Source organism: Tachysurus fulvidraco, chromosome 12, assembly GCF_022655615.1.
Source record: "Tachysurus fulvidraco isolate hzauxx_2018 chromosome 12, HZAU_PFXX_2.0, whole genome shotgun sequence".
NCBI lineage: Eukaryota > Metazoa > Chordata > Actinopteri > Siluriformes > Bagridae > Tachysurus > Tachysurus fulvidraco.
This window is the reverse complement of record NC_062529.1, coordinates 14,457,556-14,475,971: the sequence shown is the minus strand read 5'-3', so window position 1 is coordinate 14,475,971 and position 18,416 is coordinate 14,457,556. Positions and strand designations below refer to the sequence as shown.

The window sequence follows — 18,416 nt, the reverse complement described above, 5'->3', positions numbered from 1 at the left end:
GTTACTTTAGATACATAAAAGTTAGAGTGTATTTTGCAAGGTCAACGCGCCTCCATGCCTGTTGTTCATGTGTCTGTTTCTAAAGAAGGTTAAATGTCTTCTTGAATGGTAGTGTTTACTACTTTGATGAGTTGCTCTTGCTTGTCAATCAGCATTTCTAACTATGCCACAGAGGCTGCTGAATGCTAGTTTCATGCACTTGTGACTACTGTGTGCAGCTAGAGTTTTTAATTTGTGGAACAGAAACGTTCAGGATTTTGTGGTAAGTATAATTAAGGGGTTGGATATTGTTAAGAGTTCATTCATAGTAAACTAATTATCCCAAAAATGCCTCTGACAGGACCCAGGAATTTTGAACTGAATTTGTTTGTGGTGTAAACTTGAAGAAACTTGTAGGTTGGGAAGGGGAAGTTATGGCAGCAGATATTTTGCTAATGAGAAGACTAACCAGACTGAAGCAAGTGATATATCAGAGTCATATTCTGAGTGTTCAGAGGAGAAAACACCTGGGACTTACACAACAGCATCTGAAAGAACAGGTAAGTAAGACATAAGTAAATAAGAAGTGGATACTTTGGTATTGAACCAGCTAAACTACCACCTACTGAGTGTTAGAGCTCTGAAACACGGTGTATAAAAGGCTGAACAAAGTCTTTATGTTTGATTTTTCGGAATTTATTTTCTGGTTAACATAGTGATAAAGTTGCTTTTCAGGATTGAAATGACCTGTGTTGTAGGAATAATACAATAAATCTAATATGAATTACTTTTAAGCCATAAGTAGACATATGCTGATAATCTGTTAAATAATATACCGAGATATACAGTGTGTATATCCTACAACAGCATTCACATAAATATGGAGCATGTGTTTCTCACAATAATATGCTAATTTTAATACAATAATCACAACATTAATTTGTAAACTGTAATAAAATATTAGGCATGGCCATGAGCACGTTTGCTCACAGAAGATATTTCCCCAACAAATTAATTCCTTTGATTCTTACATCCCACTTTGTTTGCTGTAAGTTATTTGGTGTGTTTCTTTTGCAGGAATATAGATACATAGAGAGAACAGTAATAACAGGTAGAGGTGTTGTAAAATCAGTCTATAGTCTTTCTCACATTGGCACAGGACCAAATAGTGCTGAGCATGTCCGGGCTCTAAATTCTCTGAAAGACAATGAAAAAGGCAATGGAGCGATCAACAATTATGGCCACAAATGTTTGGGGGAAACCATATGCAAGTTATTTGAAAGGCATACACAACCACAACTTCCAAGCTACAAACAGACTCGTTCCTTCCATCAAGATCATTGGCACTGGAGCGATGCCAAAAAGGAAGGACCTGACACATCCAAGAAACACAAGCAGATGGTACAGTAAAAATTTTCAGATTTGTCCCAACCCCTAACAAAAAATCAAATTTAAGTTAGATTGACAGTACTACTGAATGTATTGCTATTATTTTAGATAAGACTGTTTATAATTTCATGGTACATAATTTGTTTTGAGCATCATCCATGTTTTGGAGTGACTGGGTACATTATATACAGAATTTCAAATCCATGGATGTGAACCCTATGTACACTTTTGGTCATAGCCTTTTTTTATGGTCATAATTACAATAATTAGGACATATTGAGACTTAAGATAATACATAACAGTTGATTAAAATATTTAGACAAGCACAATTTCTAAGAATTAACATCAGGTTATAAAGATTTACCACTTAATATTTACCACCAGTGAATACTGAGTGTTAATACTATTAAACTGAACCAGATTTGGTTTGGTTATGAAACAGTATAGTTTAAAATTATTTTGAACACAAACTGACTTTCTTTTCTTACACAAAAAGCAACAATCAAAACCATTGACATCACTTTTTGTATACATTCTGAGGTTTGTAGGTTTGTACCTTCAGCTGTAAAGTAGTAAACATTGCTTAGTCTGCTAAATTTAACATAAACTGTAAATAATGTAATAATAATAAAAAATACTGTATTTTTTTGCTTTTGTTTTAGCTCAGCGAGAGTGCACGTGAGCGCAAAGTACCAGTTACAAGGCTGGGACGTTTGGCAAATTTTGGGGGTAATGGGAAATGGCAGCAACTTGTAGCATAATTATGCGATACTGTGGTGTGGACAAGTAAAATGTACAATTTATAATCCATGACCTTTAGGCTTGGCAGTTGGCCTTGGGTTGGGGGCTATTGCTGAAGTGGCAAAGAAGAGCCTCAGATCAGAGGAGAAAAAAGGTAATATTAGTATTGTATTTTATTTTTATTTGAAGGTGCAATTTAGACATAGGAACATTTTTGGCATGTTATGTTAAGAGCTGTTGTTATTATTTAATTTTATTTTACAATTATTTATGCAAACCATATAGGTTTATTCCTATTCTAGTGTCACGTTGGCCCATTGGACCATCAGTGAGCAAGTAGCATAAATTACAAAGAAGTATTCAACATGTCGTCAGCATATCTCCAATGCTACATTGATATGAAGCCTAGATCCGAGGCTGGTATTATCTCAATAAAACAAATGCACATAGGCAAATCATTTGTTAACAAATTATTCAGTTTGAAGATGGAAGCATCACATTTTTTTCTCATGGTATCAGTAGAATTGAATGGAAGATGAGTTGAGCCATGAACCACCAGAGTTAAACCCATTTGTGTCATAAACTAAAAATTAAAATGCACCCCCTGGAAAAGACTATGTAGAAGAAATTCACAAAAGAAATCCCACCTAAACAATGTGGGAGATTAATTTTTGGGTACAGGATGCACCTTGATGTTACTACAAACAAAGGCTTCTTAAAGATGTATTACTTTTAGCTAGCATCTTAAGTACTTTCTTGTGTCTCATGATACTTTACTGAAAATAACTTTTTCATGGATTGGCATTTTTTTATTTCTAGCTGTGTTTGTTTATTTATTTAATATCAATGTCTTTTCTAAATTCCATGTTGATAGCTCCATTGGAAATATGTTTAATGATTGTTGATGTGTTTAATACTTATTTCTGCTACTATAAGTCAATTAAAATGCTTCTTTGAGCTGAACTGATTGATCCTTTTCTGCAGGAAGTAAAAAAGCTATCTTTGATTCAAACCCATTTGTTTCTGAGGCTAACGCTGAACGAATTGTTCGGACTCTGTGTAAAGTTAGAGGAGCTGCTCTTAAACTTGGGCAAATGCTCAGCATCCAAGGTGAGAGCTTATTACCCTCCTTTAATTTGTTTTCTTTTCCTTCATACTAATGTCAAGAGTACATTCTTTGATGTGAACATAAAAATTAAATATCTTGTTCATAAATAACATATTAGTAAATTGGAACATTTATGGATTACACCAAGATTTTTCTCCCTACGTCTTGAACAAGTTGATGCCATTGTTGTTTAGTATGTCTCCTTACTCTTTGTCCAGTTCTGTTTGTTTTTTTTTATTCAGGGTTTGTTTGCCTGCATCCCTGAACTGCCCTTGATATTGTCTATAAGTTATTCGGCCCCTACTTAGTGCACACGATTGTGTTTATTTTGGTTAAGAATTTGGCAGTGTGCCTTGACACAAATGTCATCCTGCTATATCACGGCAACCTTTTTGAAAGCATTAGGGAAGCTATGTAGGAGCATGTCTCTGTTTGCTGCACACCTTTACTTTTCCACCTGAGTAGTTTTCCACCTCATTTGGATCCATGCCTGGTTTCATGCCTGTGTTGTACTGCAGCTGCTATGTAGTCTTCTACCACGCATGCTCACAGTTATAGTTGTCATCTATACTGATAGCTGTAACAGCTTTTGCTGTTAATGCTTTCCATGGCCTCAAGCCATTTGGCTGAATTTAAATGGCACTGAATTAATGTACTATTTTTAAACGTTTTTTATGGACTTGATATATTGATTCTTAAAACTATATTATGTTGTTTAAATTCTATGGCTGTTGGTGAAGCATCATACTGTTGCATCATACTGTTACTTACCTACCTAAGTAAAGAGGGAGATCATCACTTTATTGTTGGGAAATCCCAACTGTACCTATGAAAAGAACAATAGTATTACGGTAGATCATGCAACTTGAGTAATGCTCACACCAAAAGCAGCTGTCTTAAATGTGCAATAGCCTAAAATAAATGTCCCTGACAGCTTACCAGCCACAATAATCAGCCAAGTCATTTCTGTATCAGATAGCTTTATGCTTTGTCACCATCCTCTGAGCCAGGAGTTCTGTTTATTTTCCTAGATGATGCTTTCATCAATCCTCAGCTGGCAAAGATCTTTGACCGTGTTCGACAGAATGCTGACTTTATGCCAACCAAGCAAATGATGGTATAGTTTCAAATGTGAGAGTTTAAAAACTGCTTTTCCCATGTTTTAAAAATAAGATTTCACAAATGAGCACATGATGTTCCTGTGCAGTGCAAAATGGCAGCACGCTATGTCTAGTACAGGCATTATGTAGAAATTTTGATGTGATTTCTTTCTATGGCAGAAAGTAGTGAGCAATGACTTGGGCCCAAACTGGCGCGATAATTTGGAGTTCTTTGAAGATAAGCCTTTTGCTGCTGCCTCGATTGGTCAGGTTCACCTGGCTAGGATGAAGGATGGCAGAGAAGTGGCTATGAAGATCCAGGTAATAAAAATACATTTGTCAGCACTAATTAATAAAAACAGTAATGATAAAAGCTAATCGTGCTGAAGAATTGTGATTGTTTCCTATGTATTTACTAGTACCCTGGAGTTGCCAAAAGCATCAGCAGTGATGTCAACAACCTAATGGCCGTCCTCAGTTTAAGTAATGCATTACCTGAAGGTATGAGTTTGATAGAAATTTAAAGATAGAGCCCTTGTTTCATTTGTAATAGAAATGCTTCTAAGTAAAATCAAGTTAAGCAGCTTTTATTGTCATTTCAGTATTACATATGTTACTTTTAACATTTAAACCATGTGCTGTGTTTAACTTAGTCTGTTCATATGACATTTCGGTGCAGGTCTGTTTCCAGAGCACTTGATAGAAGTTATGAGCAGGGAACTTGCTCTCGAGTGTGATTACGTAAGGGAAGCCAAATGTGCCAAAAAATTTCAGTGAGTATCTGAAACAGCAGTAATTATACAGACAATAGTTTTCATTATGACATAAATCATGTAATTTTCAGGTCACTGAATGGCCTATTTTCTCAGTGCATCAGCCTGTGTAGTTTATCTTGCTAAGGAGAAAAGTGTACAGAGTTAATAATTTATTGAACAGAGCTTCAGGATATGATGGTAGATGGTAGATATTAATTTACATTGTATAAAGGGAAGGGAAGTTTTTTCTTTTAGGACTCAGGGCAGCTTTCTGAGAGAAAAACAGTATTTTTATTGGTGTCAATGTGTAAAAAAAAAAAAATTAAATAAAAAAAAACACCTCAGCTGGCAATGATCTTTGACCATATTTGACAAAGTTAATGGTCAAATATGACAATTAATAATTCCCAATAAGTAAATTATGATTTATGATTAATCATAATAAATGCGAGCATTAACTATTTACTTGTTTGTTTGTTTGTTTGTTTGTTTGTTTGTTTGTGCTTTATAGAGAGTTATTGAAGGATCACCCTTTCTTCTATGTGCCAAATGTTGTGGATGAACTAAGCAGCCAGCATGTCCTCACTACTGAGCTTGTGTCTGGTTTCCCTCTGGATAAAGCTGAGGATCTGCCACAGGAACTTAAGAATGAGGTAAGTCTTCCACTCAGCCATACTTTATATGTGTACATCATTCTACTCCACAAAAAAATATAAAGGTGTATAATTAATTATAATTAAGGGAATTTTATCTTAGTGAATTCAGGCAGTCACAAAGTTAGCCCTGGGCATTTCATTAGGATTTTGTTATAGAGTCTTATTAAAAAGCCATATCTAATTTATGGACCTGTTTAATAAGAGAACGATATTGACATTTGTGTGTGGGGAAATTTGACTCACCTGAACCATCCTACAGCACATATTGTGAGGCCAATATCCACAGAGGATAAAATGAAATTAAGGTGATACCTTTTTCTTCTTTGATGTCTTGTACTAGATCTGTGAGCAGATATTGATTCTTTGCTTGAGAGAGCTCTTTGAGTTCAGATATATGCAGACTGATCCGAATTGGTCAAATTTCTTCTTTGACCCACAAAAGCACAAGGTATATATGTGTTTTATTTAGCTATACATGCGGCAATACATCCTTAGAGTTTATTAACTAACAAAGAATATTATGACTAACTTTTTCAGGTTGCACTGTTGGATTTTGGAGCCACAAGGGGTTTTGATGCAGGTTTCACAGACTTATATATCGAGGTAATGACTGTGTATGAATTTGTCATTCTCTTATTTGCAGAAGCAGCATGGGAACGATCTCAAATATTAAATGTCACTTCATTTAAAATGTTTTTCCTATCCCTGATAGATCATCAAGGCTGCAGCAGACAGAAATAAGGAGGGGGTTTTACAACGATCAATTGATATGAAATTTCTAACAGGTTATGAGTCAAAGGTAAGTTTTTTCACAAGAGACAACATTGCACATTTGTTCTCAGTGGAGGTCTTCACAGGTCCACTTAGATCCAAAAACCCGAGGTCCGGCCCGAGCGGGTTCAGGTCTAAAAGTATCTTGTGTGTGTGCGTCGACTCGAGTCCTTTTCCAACCTCTCCTCTGTTTGCCAAGACCGCTTGCAACCTTGTGTTGCTGGCGGTAAGCAAATTTTTGTTGAAACAGACCTGGACATTCGGGTCCAGTCGGGTTAAAAAAAAATTGCCAACCGGTTGGGTCGGACTCGGGTCTAATTTTTTCGGGTTTGTCTTTGGTCGGGTCTTTCTCTAAAAAAAAAAAAATGCACGTTGGGTTCGGGTAAAAAGTGATTGGGGTCGGGTACATTTCTTTAGACCTGAGAAGACCTCTAGTTCTCAGCTCCTTAATTCAAAATGTGGTTTCTCTTTATTTCTCTAAATGTTTTGCAGGCAATGATGAACGCCCACGTGGATGCAGTTATGATTCTAGGGGATGCATTTGCCTCAGACGAGCCCTTTGACTTTGGCACTCAGAGAACGACGGAGCAGATCCACAGCCTCATCCCTGTCATGCTAAAGCAGCGACTCACCCCTCCTCCAGAAGAGACTTACTCTCTGCACCGTAAGATGGGAGGCTCATTTCTTATCTGCTCCCGCCTGAAAGCCAAGCTGTGCTGTAAGAACATGTTTCAGGAGGCCTATTCCAAATATTGGCTTGATCGACAAACACAAAATGCCTAGTGAGCAGTTTTGTATGAAGTTTATAGGGGAGTCCAGAAAGCCAGACCACATTTAAGATGTTAAAAAAAATTTCATGACCCTTCTAAATGTGCACTTTTACTTCATCTATACAAAAGAAAAGAATTGAAGGATGATGTCTGACAAATGTAGGAATGTCTTTTCTTTTGTAATGAAAAATGTTAAATGAAACATATGGAAAATTACTGTCTGAATTACTTCTGAATGGCATGAAGTAAAAGGTAATGAATTTGCAAAAAAAGCTTGTTACTAAAGTTCATTTGTGATTTCAAAACCATTTCTAAAGAAGTCAGCATAAATACCACAGCATTCTGTGCCAGTATTTTGTAATATGCTGTAGTTAAGGGTACATTTTCCATAATAGAAAAAAGGCCTCATCATGAAGGGATTGCATTTATTTTTCAAGAAATTAAAAGATGAGGGCAAAAAAAGAGGATGGTGAATAATCTAACTACAGTTTAAACTAGTAAATTTAAAACATTTTCCAACTGTGTATGTTGTGCTAGTTTCTTAATGAATAAAAATGGTAAGCATTGGATAACTGCTGTGGTATAAGGGAAATAAAACACTTTTCAAACACTTTTCAATGTTCTGGGAAGATAATCAGTTTTAAAGTGATAACATTTAATACTTTACAGTTGTTGTAGAACTTTTTCAATGTTCTACTCTGGTTTTAAAGAAATAGAGTGGTATCATTTATGGAAATAATACAGCAAGACATTTCTGCAAGAACGGTACATTGGATATTGAATCAGAGCTTCTATGTGCTTATATTATACCATATGTTTTTAATAGAAAAATGTTGCCCTTAAAACCCATGATCAATCTAATAAATGTTGCATAGTGGCACACTAGAAATATAAACATTGTGTTTGACATTAATGACAGTCTTGAGAATGCTGTGCGTTCCAGGACCATCCTTCAGCAATAATTCAGTCAGTTCTGTCCTGGCACTCGCTGCAGTAAGCCATTTCCTCTGAATATGCTTCCATCTGAATGGTGATGTTGTGAAAGCTGAATTCAGTCTGGAGCAATTTTGTCATATCCTTAAGTGTAGTATGTGGATCAGTTTGTTCATCTAGAGTAAAACATTATTAACTTTTAAAAATACTGTAAAATCTATTTGTTGTAAAATACATAAAATAAGGAAATATTCTTGCAGTCATTTGTTATTTCACTTGCCAAATGCCATACTGTTAAATTAATATTTGTTTTTTCTTGAGAAACTTAACATAGTCTTACCTATGAGAACATGGACAGACATCTGTTGCTGACTCATGGTCAGCGCCCAAATGTGAAGACTGTGTATTGTTTTGACTCCCCTGACTGATAGCAGACTGTCTTTTACAGAGTCATAGTCTATACCTGGTGGTGTTCCTTAAAACAAAGGCATAGTATACTGTTGTTGCCTTATGAAACATTTGATGATTGGTAACTGTTGGATTATCTACTTACCCTCCATGAGCACTCTGAAAATTTCTTTCAGAATAGTGGATGTTGTTGCAAGAACAAGTACGGAAAACAAAAATGTACAAATAGGATCTGCTACTTTCCATTCAGGCTGAATGAGGGAAAGAATATATTATTTCCCTAACTGGACTATGAATTTAATTGAAAGAAAAAAAGAGATATACTGTGCCTAGAGACTTGACCAAATGGCCACTACCCAAAAGTAGATGATTGTGGCAGCTAGCAGAACTCCCAGACTCTGCAGCAAGTCTCCCAGCACATGGATGAAAGCTGCCCTCACACTGGTGTTACTGTGATCATGGCTATGACCATGAGGGCCTGGAGACTGGTGTAGAGTAAATGCCATTCTAAAAATAACCCCACAAGAATACAATGTTAATATTACTTGAACAAGTTTAATAGTTCGAGTTATTAAACTGATGTCATTAAAGACTTACAAGATATTTACCACCACAGCACAGCCAGAGGTGATGAGCATGACATTGCTATTAATCTCATAGTCATTACTGATGATTCTTTGGATTGCAATGAACAGCAGTACAGCAGTCACAACCCAAATGGACAACACTGAAAACAAGCCACCCAATATCTCTGTGGAAAATGTGTAAAGTATTATATACAGCTGTCTTATTAAATGTTAACCAATAGCATGCAAATATGTTTGAATCTATGCAGATTTCAGACCTCTCTGAAATGAGTCAAAAAGATCAACTTCAAAAAGGTTTTCTTAAGACGTTTATAAACATTGATAAAGCAGTTCATGCAACCACCTAACCTGAGCGGTGCCAGCCATATGTCATGCTTTTAGAAGCAGGTTTTTTGGAGATCCACAGGGAAAAGAGGCTTAGCAGAATGCTGCCCAAGTCAGTGAGAAGATGGGCTGCATCCGTCATTACAGCAAGACTATGAGCAACATAGCCACCTTTGAGAGAAGAAATTCAAATGCAAGGCAAATATAGACAGCGAGACTAAATGAGGAACAGGATAAATCTAGACAGGTATTGTAACCCATAGATTGTGTCCGTAGAATCAACAGAGCTTTATTTCATCTGATGTGATGTTCAGTTCTGTGATAATAGAATTGTTATATTCCATGTAGTTACGGCATTCCCACATAGTTATTCATTATTATCATAGTATGAACAGTATACACAAATTATTGCTACCTATGAGTTCTGCAATCAGGAAGACCAAACAGATCATGCATGTGATCTGCAGTTTCCTCTGGGCTACTAATTTCTCATGGCTTTGACTGCATGCTGTTCGGCTGCTATGACAGTGAAATGACATCCACTGTTCTTCTTCCAATTCAGTGCTTAGGTAGTCATCCTTCAGCTCATCAGACGAACTGAAAATAAACACATTTAGCATAGATAATCATTTTGACATTTCAAAACTTTACCTTTGTTCTAATATTTACTGATTTTTTTTTCTTTTTTAATGTTCATTCTTAGTGTGATTTAGCAAATGGTAAATCTCAGAAATAATTGCTTTTTTTTTTTTTTTTACTAAATCCAAAGATTGTCTGCAGTTGTTTGGCAAACTTATACATAACCTTGTAAGATGTCCACAAATGAAGGCACAATCTCTTCTCCAAAATTGAAATTTACTTGTACTTGAGCTTATGACTTACCCCAGAAGAAGAGAATACTGAGTATTTTCCTGCCTTGTGAACTGTTCCTTTACCAAATCTACCATGGAATCCTTTTCTCTAAAACAAACCTCAGAGAAAATACTAACAAATAGTGCAATAAGAACACACTAGACTCCTCACATTAGAAACAAACCAAACCAAACTTTCAATATGAAAAATTGCAGCAAGAAATAGAACATAGCCATATGCTGTTTCACATGCTGTCCCTACATTGCGCAATGTTTAAAAAGTCTTATTGACATATCATTTTTCAAAGATAAGCAAGACCAAAAATTTCCATTCAACCATACCACCAAGGTTATATCTTACATAGATAAACAGCACTCAAGACAAAATTCAGTTGTGATCTTCAAAGCTTTACATTAAAACAAAGTGGCATATGTGGGTCAGTCAAATAATAACAATTTCAACAGATACAACAATCTGGCAATCAAAAGTATAATTTATTCAATTTAAATCATAGCATACACTTCCAATTTACAAATACAAACATCTTTATATTGCACAAACATCTGAAGCATTGAACCGTATTGACTTTGCATTACACTAATATAAAAATATATATCAGATGACTCATTACAGTTATGCCATTGTTTGAATTTCTCAAAACTAAAATATCTTAATTAGATCCCAGAAGAATGAAAATGTCAATCTGGAAGATACCTGAGTAACCTCTGACTTGTTCTTAGTACATTATTCATAAAACTAAATACCAGATTTCTAAATGTTTTCTTAGGTACTGTGGGTAATGTTTTTCACCAAGAGCCTGCAAAAACAGCATTTATTCTGAGGCATATTTGCTTGCATTTTTTAATCACAGTATACTGTCAAGCAGAGTATTGCAATTGCTCTAATACAGCATTGTAGTCCAATCACTGCTGCATTTAAAGTGTTTTTAAAGTCCATGCTAAATGTTGAAAATATTTAAATACTGCCAATATTCTATTACATGTAAAGATAAATATGAATGTGTCATGGTCACAGTCATTTAAACTAAAATATAGTTCCCATTTAAATTTGTATTTAAGACAAATAAACAAGGGCAGGCCAAAACTGCTGGTATTGTGTGCTCCTAAAGAGGTTTTGGAATTACAAAGTATCCCCCCCAATCTCATGTACAATTTGAATACCAGTATATTTTTAAGTGCTGGAGAAACAAATAGGTTACTGTCAATTTAAAAGATTTCACTATATAAATATCTAAATATGGGAAAGAACTTGATACCACATTAAAATTACAGAAGGAAAAGTACAGTGAATGTAAACGGTATATTCTGAACCACTTTTACTCCACAGAGAGCGCGTATGCGCGCGCGCGCACGCACGCGCACGCACACACTATATGCAGCCCCTGTCCATCAGCCAAAATTTCCTCAAGTGCCAGTGGGCCAAGTTCAATGACATGGTTGTACTTGTTTGATCTTTAAAGGCAAACGGCTGATGTTCTGTTGAGAGCTGGCTGTGTGTTTATGGCTGTGTCACCACCTACAGGAAGAAAAGAAATGAAGCACTGTAGTAGTTCATTCAGAAAAAATTAAGTAACACATTTGTCATAATGTGCCCCTTTCTGATATTTCAAGCCAGGTGCTGCATCTTGAATTAATTAACCAGTAGATGAGCAATCAAAAATTTCCTATTTATTTATTTGTTTGTTTGTTTGTTTATTTCTTAAGAATAACACCTGTAAAATCTTAGGAAATGATATCTTTAATCTAGTCAAATATATGTTATTTCTAATTATTAACCGATTAGATTAAACCAAATCTAAGAATATCAAAAATATTTCTAGACGTTTTCCTATTTTTAAGTTTTCTTATTCTACTGCTTCTAGATAATTTTGCTTTTATCTAGAAATTAATGCTTAAAATTAGCACAATTATCTGCCAATGTTTGCTTTACTGTAATCTTTTATTAAGAAATAGTTGATCATTTTAACTATATACAAAACATATTTAGCAGTGCTGTGGATGTATCCTTTTAATAATGAACAGATCAGAACAGATTTTGCCTCTGGATAGTAAAGAACTGGAGCAATGGGAATGAGAATGAGTAGTGAGATCCATGCAGTCTTTTACTACGCTGCAGTGAATTGAACTATAACATAAAACATACATCCTAACCTTAATGGTCCACAGAGTCTTGACTAGGAATAGGCATGCCTATGATCACAGGACCCTTTGCTGTAGAACAGAAACAAAATAATATGATGGATTATTTATATGCATTTATGTGAATTGCGCTATCGCAGTATGCAAACATTATGTATGCAACAGTATGCAAATACTCACGTGAAGCTCCTGGAGCTTCGGAGGGAACTGGTTGTCCGACAATAACAGTTTGATTCCCTGTAAAGCAAATGACAGAAGAGGTGCAACTGAAGAAAGATCAGTGCTCACAATATATATACGTTCACAAGTGCTTATAAAGAAAAATTGCCACAGACAACTTAAGAAACTAAACTGTATGTGTAATGTGGGATTGTCACTGATGCAAAATATTGATTTTATTATGAATGTGTCTTTAGCTTTAAACAAGTTAAAGTATTTTCACTTTTACGGGTTACTGGCTATCTGCAATTATCACAAAAGTCGCTTGAGTACCTACTGAAAATGGCACCAGAGGGAACTCAATGCCTCTTCATCTGTATGTGCCTCAAACTCAAAGGGTTCAAAAGCTTCCATTTCTGCGATAATAATGCTGGCCTCGCTCTACATCATGTCATCTCAAAAAACCCTAACTAAGGTCATTCAATAAGAATAAATGTGATGGCTAATTATGTCTAAGTACATCCAAGTACGTTATTTCTAAGTATGTCAAAAATTTATGCAATTATTTCACTCATGTCACTTCTTTAGTGATTATCTCACCTTTGTTTTGCTCTTCAAACATTTGAGCTTCAAGCTGCTCGGGATCCACATAGAAGTATTCCTCCTCTTCCTCTTTTGATCCACACTTCCCACAGCAGCAGCAGCAGCAGCAGAAGCAACAGCAGCAAGTGAAAAACATGGTACAGAAAAAAAGTGTCTGAAGACAGGGGACAGAAAAACAGATATTAAAGAAGGTAACACGCTTTTAAAATATTTTTTTAATGTAAAAAAATAAACAAGGCTTTGGATTTCTACAATGAGTGGAGAGAGACAAACATTTCCCACCTTGAACCAGCATTTTGACATGAGGAAATAGTATTTAACACTTTCTTCTCCAAACTGGTCAGCAACATACAGGCCCATGGATCCATACTGATCGTAGATCTGACGTTTGGTCTCATCATTAAGAATGGAGTTAGCATTGTTGATCACTTTAAACTTTTCAGCAGCCTCTGGGTTGTCTGGGTTCTTGTCTGGGTGATACCGGAGTGCAAGTTTTCTGAAAGCACATTAATTGTTGCATTTACGTTAATGTATACCTTATTCAATGGTATGTCAACATGAATGCATGCTGACATATTAGATGTGCACCAGTACTGCTCAAGTCTATAAATATTAGGCTTTGAATATCCTGTTTGTTACAGAAATCATTTTTCTTGGTGATGAGAGTACATACAAACTACATATGTATATGGTACAGTAAACAACCCAATGCAATAGTTAAAAACATGTGAGCATATCAGAGATGTTTACTGTAATATGGGCTGCACTTTAGTTTCAAAGCAAAAACAGAGAAGCAATTAGGCAAACTAGTTCTCATATTATATGGTGTATCGGTAATTTTAAGTAAAAAAAAAAAAAAAAAAAAAGGGTTAATGCTATTATAAAGTTATGCAATGGAAGTTTACCTATAAGCTTTTTTAATGTCCTCAGATGAAGCTCCTTTTTGCAAGTCCAGAGTCTTGTATAAGCTTTCTCCTGATGTGGACAGCTTACGCCCAGGTTTGTTGGGGTCGGTCATCCTTAAATTCTGAAAATCCCACGAACAACATGAAAACCTACATTTATACAGGTCTGTGTGGCTGTATAGCCTGGTTTAAACACTTCTTAGCTGCAAAGAAACAAAGAGGAAGTGAATGGGATGACATACATCTAGGTGCTGTTTTAGTATTAGATCTGTAGTGGTCTGAGCAGCAGCAGCAAAAGTAGGGAAAACAGTAAGTAGTGTTAGTATAGTTTGTTAAAGTAACATGAGAGAAAAACCTTGCTAGACTTAAACATAGTAAAATCGTATGTTTTGTTTTACTTTTTAAAAGGAAAGACAATCCAGGTGAAACCTGCGTGCCAAAAATGGCTGAACGCAGAGCAACCGGCTACAGCAGGTCAAGTGGCAGTAAATCTTTCACAAGCGAACAAACTGATTTTATTTATTTACCTACCTCTCCACAGACAAAGAACTGAGATTATAACGAGCTTTATCCGCTGTTTCAAAATGTCTTAGGATGTCCTGAATGCCATTTTTATCACGGTAATGTTTAACACGAAACGTAGTAAAACCGCGACTTTTTTTTTTTTTTTTTTTTTTTAATATACCAGGAAGTGTTCTGTTCCGGAATCTATAGCGAAATAGCAGCTTGCGCAAAGGCGTTAAAGTGAAAGTCAGCAGATGGCTGGGGCAAGGTATAACAACCCCACCTTGTTCACGTGCTGATAAATCAGATACTATGCCGAATACTAGCCGTTTAATGCTAAATGTTTACTTAGACCATTAGTGAGAATCAGTGTAAACAAAACGAGGTGCCAAAGTCATAACTCAATTTTGGTTTATAAGCATAGGTCAGAATCCCACAAAGTGTAAACAAATTTAATGTCATTTAATATTACACACACACACACACACACACACACACACACATATATATATACATACATACATTGTACACACACACACACACATTTTCTTGTTATACAAGGTGTTTTTTCGTTTATGAAGCACATATGAAGTGATTTATTTTATAGCTTCATATCTTTTTTTTTTTTTTTTAACTCTCAGCTCATTTTCCCTGACATCCCACTAGTTATACATTTTTATATAAATCACCCATTATCAGTGATAACATGCTGACAGTCTCCTCAACAAAGGGAGAAGCATTTTGTATTTATCTTCAGGCATTTTCTTTGAAATCCTTTGTTTCTATCAAATTACTACTTAAGACTATCAGAAATATTTTCTTTGATTTTTAATATCATGAATCTGCAAGAAAAATTGATTGTGGTTGCTAGTTTGACTTGTTTTTAGCTATGTACTGAAAGAAACATGCTGTTCAGTGAGTGTAAAATTGTGTTGGAAGACCAGGATCATTTTTTTAACCCATTTTCTCTTCATAACTTGGGTTAGCTAATCAGCAAGATCAATCTTGGTCTCTCAAATCATATAGTATTGAACTAATAGATGAGAAAATAGTGAGATTCCAGCTGTTATTTCACACTAGAGATCACCTAATTTATTATTTAAAAAGAAAAAAAAACAGATAGCGTGCTCAACAGATACAAGCATAGACATGCATAGGTACATACTAAACTTTACCGGCTTGATTCCAAGTCATGTGGCTTGAGCCCACACCCCTGCAGAATGTTAAATATCAGCTGACTGAAATGTGAACAATCTTGTGATAATTTGATCTTTGAACTTTATTGCTATATTTATCATTTATGTCTCTGAATTTCGTACAGAAGCATGTTATTTAAAAATGTAAGACATTACCTAGAGACAATCAGTGTGAAAAAAAAAAATTAAGTCTCTGAAATTTTAATTATGATTTTTCCAGCATTTTTGTTGGCCTCCATGTATCTGTGCGCATCAGCAATGTTTTCCATGTTGAACATTGTGTCAATTATAGGCCTCAGTGATGTGGACAGGTCTGTTGGTTGAAAGTGTGGCAAAGCCTGCTCAACGAAGCTCCCAACTAGTTCAGCCTTATACTATAAAAATGAGAGAATGTGGTAATCATTGCAACAGACAACAAAATCTAAAATATTCAATTCATTGTTGAAGTTTTTTGAGCCTTACCTGTAGACTCTGTGACCTAAGAAGACTACTGAGAATGTGACCGCGCTTGAATAAAAGTTTGCCAAGCAATTCTCCATTCACTGATCCTCCCCCCATTACACCATAGAGAACCCATCTTCCATCCATAGCCAAACTATGAATATTTTTCTCCCAGTAAGATCCACCAATGCAGTCAAGGATGATATCAACCCCCCTGCCTGCAAAAACATTGAGTGTTTACTGCTGGGAGTGAGAACAGGTCATAAATCAAACACTGCAACATTTCTAATGTTCAAATGATGATTAACATCACACTGGAGAGATGCACGCTAGATTTTCATACGCAGTTTACGCAAGACTTACCTTGCGTAAACTGCAGAATCTTTTCAGAGAAATCCCCATCTTTGTAATTGAATCCAGCAGCTGCACCCAGTTTTTCTGCAATCTTTAACTTATCAGGGCTTCCAGCAGTCACCAACGGAACAGCATGAAACAGACGTGCAAGCTGAATGGCAGCAGTACTGACGCCGCTCGCTCCAGCATGAATTAACACTGACTCTCCCTCCTTAACTTGGGCTAGGACAAAACAGAGCACTATGCTGAAAATAAGTAGCAGGAATCAGCTATTTTTCCGGGTTGAAGAAATTTCAAAATGACTTTTTAAACAGTAAATATACTTTCTAAGGATAAGTGAAGCAGATAATAGAAGCACACCAATTAAATCTTTACAAACTTTGTAATATTTCATGCTTTTGGTTTGCCTTCAAGCACCTATGAACTGCAGAATTTGGTAGGCAGTCAGCCAGGCCTCTGGGATTGCCGCAGCTTCGTAGAGAGTTAGATGTGAAGGAACTGGCATGAGAAGTTCCTCAGGCACAGCAACGTATTGTGCATATCCTCCTCCTGAAAGCAGAGCCATGACCTTATCACCTAGATTAAAATTCCTCTTGAGTCCAAGGCCAAAACCAGTGACCACTCCAGCGGCCTCCAGCCCAAGGATCTTGCTTGCTCCTGGAGGAGCTGGGTAAAGACCTCTCCTCTGTTACAGGAAACAACTCTTTTAAGTACTTGTTCAACAGTGTATTTTAAATGTTCTGTACAGAAGTGGGCTTACCTGTAACAAGTCAGCCCTGTTTAAAGCAGTTGCATAAACTTTAATGAGGACTTCCCCATCTTTAGGTTTAGGTTTGGGAATTTGTCCTAAATACAGCTTCTCCGGCCCACCCGGTTCTTTGCAACATATTGCCTGCATTGTCTACCAAAAAGAGTCAACAAAAATGTTTAACTGTGCAAGGTCACAAATGTATTTTATAAGTAATTGTTTTATATTTATATTATGACACCCTAAAAGACTTAAAGTATATAGACTTACAGTGTCTTCATCTAGATGGTGAAACATGACTTCGGCAGTGTTAACAACTGAATAAGGAAACAACAATTTCATAAGATCTCAGAAACAGTATTTTAATATAACACAAATATTTTGGATATTCTGGAAATGAAAAAAAAGTCGACGCCCCTCATTGCGCAAAATATGCGCATAACTGATGTTTCTGATGCAACCGCTGCAGGTAAAAGTAAAATAATAATAATACAAAAATGAAAATGAAGTTATATCTTATATAAGTTTTGATAAGTGTACTTTGTGTGTGTGTGTGTGTGTGTGTGTGTGTGTGTGTGTGTGTGTGTGTGTGTGTGTGTGTGTGTGTGTGTGTGTTAAAGACTTCATAAGTGCACAATGTTATAAGACTCGTATTATGAAAATGTCCATAGTATGAATAGTTTATATGAATAAAGGTTATTATTATACAGCTTATTACACACATAAAAAGGACATAATAACTATAGGATTGCATATAAAACTTACAGATGTTTCTGCAGTGTAGCTTTAGTGCGCAAACTACAGTGTCCCCTCCTGCTTATGTCTGAGACCCATATGACCAAAGTGCACCACGGTGTCTGTGAGCCAAATGTTAGTTAAAAAATAAAATACACCCACATTTCTAACATTTTTTAACCTGCTGGTGGACAAACAACATTTAAAGCTCTAAACTAAGTGTCATATACAGTATTTGT

At 35.8% G+C, this 18,416-nt stretch overlaps 4 protein-coding genes across 8 annotated transcripts; 1 reads left to right on the top strand and 3 right to left on the bottom strand.

The window, feature by feature from the left end:
• The first annotated feature begins 11 nt into the window (after positions 1-11).
• On the top strand, positions 12-7,882 carry coq8ab (coenzyme Q8A, genome duplicate b). 2 transcript variants are annotated; one of them, XM_027172208.2, is made up of 15 exons: positions 12-262; positions 387-539; positions 1,057-1,380; positions 2,031-2,097; positions 2,189-2,263; positions 3,094-3,219; positions 4,249-4,334; positions 4,498-4,638; positions 4,737-4,818; positions 4,997-5,090; positions 5,584-5,725; positions 6,069-6,176; positions 6,266-6,331; positions 6,441-6,527; positions 6,992-7,882. In XM_027172208.2, the coding sequence occupies exons 2-15, from the start codon at positions 414-416 to the stop codon at positions 7,280-7,282; spliced, it is 1,815 nt and encodes a 604-aa protein (XP_027028009.2). In that variant the 5' UTR covers positions 12-262; positions 387-413; the 3' UTR covers positions 7,283-7,882. The 2 variants fall into 2 exon arrangements, with proteins under 2 accessions (XP_027028009.2, XP_027028010.2); XM_027172209.2 differs by having other exon boundaries at positions 341-539.
• A 243-nt stretch (positions 7,883-8,125) lies between these two features.
• LOC113659434 (zinc transporter 2-like) lies at positions 8,126-10,738 on the bottom strand. Its single transcript, XM_027172217.2, has 8 exons — positions 10,404-10,738; positions 9,937-10,118; positions 9,546-9,692; positions 9,208-9,361; positions 8,967-9,117; positions 8,756-8,861; positions 8,543-8,677; positions 8,126-8,378 (listed from the first exon to the last, which is right to left on the bottom strand). The coding sequence occupies exons 1-8, from the start codon at positions 10,466-10,468 to the stop codon at positions 8,233-8,235; spliced, it is 1,086 nt and encodes a 361-aa protein (XP_027028018.2). The 5' UTR covers positions 10,469-10,738; the 3' UTR covers positions 8,126-8,232.
• A 110-nt stretch (positions 10,739-10,848) lies between these two features.
• dnajc5gb (DnaJ (Hsp40) homolog, subfamily C, member 5 gamma b) lies at positions 10,849-14,923 on the bottom strand. 4 transcript variants are annotated; one of them, XM_027172253.2, is made up of 8 exons: positions 14,731-14,898; positions 14,442-14,477; positions 14,200-14,321; positions 13,577-13,790; positions 13,292-13,448; positions 12,713-12,769; positions 12,545-12,604; positions 10,849-11,909 (listed from the first exon to the last, which is right to left on the bottom strand). In XM_027172253.2, the coding sequence occupies exons 3-7, from the start codon at positions 14,310-14,312 to the stop codon at positions 12,546-12,548; spliced, it is 600 nt and encodes a 199-aa protein (XP_027028054.1). In that variant the 5' UTR covers positions 14,313-14,321; positions 14,442-14,477; positions 14,731-14,898; the 3' UTR covers positions 10,849-11,909; position 12,545. The 4 variants fall into 4 exon arrangements, with proteins under 4 accessions (XP_027028054.1, XP_027028051.1, XP_027028053.1 ...); XM_027172250.2 differs by lacking the exon at positions 14,442-14,477 and having other exon boundaries at positions 14,731-14,923; XM_027172252.2 differs by lacking the exon at positions 14,442-14,477 and having other exon boundaries at positions 14,200-14,402; positions 14,731-14,899.
• A 1,041-nt stretch (positions 14,924-15,964) lies between these two features.
• Positions 15,965-18,316, bottom strand: tp53i3 (tumor protein p53 inducible protein 3). Its single transcript, XM_027172247.2, has 7 exons — positions 18,208-18,316; positions 17,713-17,759; positions 17,455-17,595; positions 17,112-17,379; positions 16,704-16,916; positions 16,362-16,558; positions 15,965-16,273 (listed from the first exon to the last, which is right to left on the bottom strand). The coding sequence occupies exons 2-7, from the start codon at positions 17,737-17,739 to the stop codon at positions 16,085-16,087; spliced, it is 1,035 nt and encodes a 344-aa protein (XP_027028048.1). The 5' UTR covers positions 17,740-17,759; positions 18,208-18,316; the 3' UTR covers positions 15,965-16,084.
• Between the last annotated feature and the right edge of the window lie 100 nt (positions 18,317-18,416).

What these genes read in the sequence shown, in the direction of transcription:
- coq8ab (XM_027172208.2), top strand. Translation starts at nt 414, where the DNA reads ATGGCAGCAGATATTTTGCTAATGAGAAGACTAACCAGACTGAAGCAA. An exon ending in GCAAATGCTCAGCATCCAAG is followed by an intron (nt 3,220 to 4,248) that starts GTGAGAGCTTAT and finishes TTATTTTCCTAG; the next exon opens with ATGATGCTTTCATCAATCCT. An exon ending in AAGTGGCTATGAAGATCCAG is followed by an intron (nt 4,639 to 4,736) that starts GTAATAAAAATA and finishes TGTATTTACTAG; the next exon opens with TACCCTGGAGTTGCCAAAAG.
- LOC113659434 (XM_027172217.2), bottom strand. Translation starts at nt 10,468, where the DNA reads ATGGTAGATTTGGTAAAGGAACAGTTCACAAGGCAGGAAAATACTCAG. An exon ending in CCACAATCATCTACTTTTGG is followed by an intron (nt 8,862 to 8,966) that starts GTAGTGGCCATT and finishes TCCCTCATTCAG; the next exon opens with CCTGAATGGAAAGTAGCAGA. An exon ending in GTCTGTCCATGTTCTCATAG is followed by an intron (nt 8,379 to 8,542) that starts GTAAGACTATGT and finishes GTTTTACTCTAG; the next exon opens with ATGAACAAACTGATCCACAT.
- dnajc5gb (XM_027172250.2), bottom strand. Translation starts at nt 14,312, where the DNA reads ATGACCGACCCCAACAAACCTGGGCGTAAGCTGTCCACATCAGGAGAA. An exon ending in GTTTGAAGAGCAAAACAAAG is followed by an intron (nt 12,770 to 13,291) that starts GTGAGATAATCA and finishes TTTGCTTTACAG; the next exon opens with GGAATCAAACTGTTATTGTC. An exon ending in CGAAGCTCCAGGAGCTTCAC is followed by an intron (nt 12,605 to 12,712) that starts GTGAGTATTTGC and finishes TCTGTTCTACAG; the next exon opens with CAAAGGGTCCTGTGATCATA.
- tp53i3 (XM_027172247.2), bottom strand. Translation starts at nt 17,739, where the DNA reads ATGTTTCACCATCTAGATGAAGACACT. An exon ending in ACAGGGCTGACTTGTTACAG is followed by an intron (nt 17,380 to 17,454) that starts GTAAGCCCACTT and finishes TTCCTGTAACAG; the next exon opens with AGGAGAGGTCTTTACCCAGC. An exon ending in CCAAATTCTGCAGTTCATAG is followed by an intron (nt 16,917 to 17,111) that starts GTGCTTGAAGGC and finishes GTTTTGTCCTAG; the next exon opens with CCCAAGTTAAGGAGGGAGAG.